Here is a 3,668-nt window from a genome sequence, read left to right as displayed (position 1 = left end):
AACTTTTTTTTTGTCTTCCGTAAACAAATGTCCTCCTACTTCATCATCATACCCCCAAAAACTCAAAAGTAGTGAAAATATCTTGCAGAGTGGCTATATTGACTATATCTAATTTTCTTTTTTTTTTTGTATATGTATTATTTTATACTAAATAAACGGTTTTGGACGTAGGAGTTTTCCACCCAACAGCAACGATATTTCCACCGGTCGGCGATGATTGACAGACAAAATCCCTCAACAGCGACACCCGCAGGCAAAGATCTATTTTTTCATTGCAGTTGAAAAGGCTTTAGAAATGTGAGAGAAAACACCTGCCATGAATCAATGCAGTGGATTTTTTTGTTAAAACTTTTTATACACGTTTGAAGGGCCATGACAAAGACTAATGTGTGGTCTTTAATGTGTGGTAAAACTGAACGTCATGAAACCTTTAACGTTTACGCTGATCTGTTAAAAGCTGTAGAAGCTCCACGAGGTTGTAAACAAAGGGTGTGTGCGCGATGGTCGAGGGTCCCGTCTAACGACTGGAACAATAATATTTCTAACGCCATTGCAGAGTGATAGCACGTCGAAAATGGCTTGTTTTCTCCACGGTAAAAAGACATGGAGATATGGAGCTTTTTCTCCAGATCCTATCATTGGAGAGGACGGAAGAGACGTTTCTGGGGCGCTTGTCACATCCGTCCATTCCATTTTACAGGGACCAAGGACGATTCCTAAGTTGCGTTAAAGCGGCACTTGTGGGAAAAATAAATAAAATAAAAACATTTGCAAACACGAGAATTCTCTTTATGGCACTCGACGGGTGTATTTGCAAACTATGGCACTCGACGGGTGTATTTGCAAACACGAGAATTCTCGTGTTTGGCACTCAATTTGTTAACAAGGTTTGAATGGGTGACGCACCATTAAGTGAATCGCCATTCAGTGGGTGTGAATGGCGATTCACGACACGTTGTGAGCTTGCATATCAGCTATTTTCACTATTTGCACATAGATAGGGCTTAAGTGGTTAAGCAAAGCCCCCCAACAAATCAAACCCTGATTATGTACAGTGCCACTACTCGCCTAAAACTCATCCCTTTCATAATTATAATGACTATTATTCTCCTGCTCGCCCTCTCCACTGTCAGGTTGAGAGCCAGCCGCTCCGTCATAAAGCTTGCTAACAATGGGCTGCACCACTTCTTCCAGTTCCTTCCTCTTGGCCTGGAAGTCTTCCAGGGCAGCGTTCTGGTGAGACTCCATCCATTTGATTTTATCCGCCACGGCTTTCTCGATGGCTTCCTTCTCCTCAACGGACAACTTGCCGCCGAGCTTCTCCTTGTCACCGATTTGGGCGCTCAGGCTGTAGGCGTAGCTCTCCAGGTCGTTGCGGGCGTCGATGCGGTCCTTCAGCTTCTTGTCCTCGTCGGCAAAGTGCTCGGCCTCGTCCACCATGCGCCTGATGTCCTCTGGTGTCAGGCGGTTCTGTTCGTTAGTGATGGTGATTTTGTTCTTGTTGCCAGTACCCTTGTCCTCCGCAGAGACGCGCAGGATGCCGTTGACGTCGATCTCAAATGTGACCTCGATCTGGGGGACCCCACGAGGAGCAGGAGGGATGCCGCTCAGACCGAAGCTGCCCAGCAGGTGGTTGTCCTTGGTCAGGGAACGTTCGCCTTCGTAGACGTTGACCGTGACGACGGCCTGATTGTGAGAGGCAGTCGAGAAGGTCTGGGACTTCTTTGTGGGCACCACAGTGTTCCTGGGGATTAGTTTGGACATCACTCCTCCGACAGTCTCGATGCCGAGAGTTAGGGGGCAAACGTCAAGAAGAACCACGTCGCCGGTGTCCTCCTCTCCGGACAGCACTCCGGCCTGCACGGCAGCTCCGTAAGCCACAGCCTCGTCGGGGTTGATGCCTCTGGAAGGCTCTTTGCCGTCGAAGAACTCCTTCACCAGCTGCTGGATTTTAGGAATCCTGGTTGAGCCTCCGACCAAGACAATCTCGTCGATGTCGGACTTCTCCAGCTTGGCGTCGTTCAACACCCTTTGCACGGGCTTCATCGTGGAACGGAACAGCTCCATGTTGAGCTCCTCGAACTTGGCGCGGGTCAAGGTCTCTGAGAGGTCCTCGCCCTCGAAGAAGGACTCGATCTCCACGCGGGCCTGGTGCTGCGAGGACAGGGTCCTCTTGGCCTTCTCAACCTCGCGGCGTAGCTTTTGCACGGCGCGGTTGTCCTTGCGCACGTCTTTGCCGGTCTTTTTCTTGTAGAGCCTGATGAAGTGCTCCATGACGGCCTGGTCGAAGTCTTCACCTCCCAAGTGAGTGTCGCCGCTGGTGGCGACCACTTCGAACACGCCGTCGTCGATGGTGAGGAGGGAGACGTCGAAGGTGCCGCCGCCGAGGTCGAACACGACAATGTTCTTCTCTCCCTCCTTCTTGTCGAGGCCGTAGGCGATGGCGGCGGCAGTCGGCTCGTTGATGATCCTTATGACGTTCAGTCCGGCGATGACGCCGGCATCCTTTGTGGCCTGACGCTGTGCATCGTTGAAATAAGCGGGGACAGTCACCACGGCATGTGTGACCTTCTTTCCCAAGTAAGCCTCGGCCGTCTCCTTCATCTTAGTCAGCACCATTGCAGAGATCTCTTCTGGAGTAAAGGTCTTTTTCTGTCCATTGCTGATCTCCACCTGAAAATGGGGCTTGGTCTTCTTTTCAAGAACCTTGAACGGCAGGTATTTGACGTCCTTCTGCACGGAGGGATCGCCCCAAGCGAGGCCGATGAATCTCTTTGCGTCGAAGATCGTGTTCTCCGGGTTGGAGGTCAGCTGATTCTTGGCGGCGTCGCCGATCAAGCGCTCGCCCTCGGCTGTGAAGGCCACGTACGACGGTGTGATGCGGTTTCCCTGGTCATTGGCGATGATCTCAACACGGCCGTTTTTGAACACTCCAACACACGAGTAGGTGGTCCCCAGGTCAATCCCAACCACCGTCCCAAAATTCTCCTTGTCATTGCTGGCAGCAAACACGGTGCTGGCCACCAGCAGAAGCAGTAAGCACAAGAGCCTCATGCTATACTCTTGTCTGCTCAGCTTCCTTTAAGAGATAATACAGCTCTTAAGATTTGCCAAACTAAAGAGTAAGATGCGCCTTTGTCTTTAACAAAATGCTCTCTAGACACCCTAGTGATTAAACCACTGATTTCTGTCCACGGAATCAGTTGAGACTCCTGCCATCTGCGCTTTTATACACTTTTGTAATGACGTATAGGCACGATGTTGTCATGATGTCATAACGTCCATATTTGGAAAGAGCATAGACGGCATGGGGGAACATGCGTCGACTTGCATAAGCCTTATCATGGCCACTGGTGGAAAAAGTACTCTCAATGGCCCCGATTCATAACGAGGGTCGTAAATATGGTGTAAATGAAGTTCGTAAAGGAGGTCGTATTTCTGGTACTCACTAACGGACGTGCAATTCAAAAAGGGGTTCGTATATGACAGAGACGTGCGTATGACCAGTTCTATATTATAATGACAGCCAGCTGGGCGTGATGATCCCGAGAGGTTCATTTACATTGCTCCACGCCCCATTTTGCACCATAAAAAGGCGTGAACCGTGACTCAGCAGTTTCTCTCTGATCAAATCTGTCACTTTACTGAACAACGTTGCCATGTCCGCT

At 50.0% G+C, this 3,668-nt stretch overlaps 1 protein-coding gene across 1 annotated transcript; it reads right to left on the bottom strand.

Annotated features, from left to right (window-relative positions):
* Window positions 1-1,068: 1,068 nt before the first annotated feature.
* Window positions 1,069-3,054, bottom strand: LOC311033477 (endoplasmic reticulum chaperone BiP-like; the record flags this gene model as incomplete). Its single annotated transcript, XM_084040988.1, has 1 exon — window positions 1,069-3,054. The coding sequence occupies one exon, from the start codon at window positions 3,052-3,054 to the stop codon at window positions 1,069-1,071; it is 1,986 nt and encodes a 661-aa protein (XP_083897114.1).
* Between the last annotated feature and the right edge of the window lie 614 nt (window positions 3,055-3,668).

Source organism: Gymnoscopelus microlampas (assembly GCF_963454915.1).
Source record: "Gymnoscopelus microlampas genome assembly, chromosome: 18".
Classification (NCBI taxonomy): domain Eukaryota; kingdom Metazoa; phylum Chordata; class Actinopteri; order Myctophiformes; family Myctophidae; genus Gymnoscopelus; species Gymnoscopelus microlampas.
Note: the sequence above shows the minus strand (reverse complement) of the source record. Positions and strands in the feature narration are given on the sequence as shown.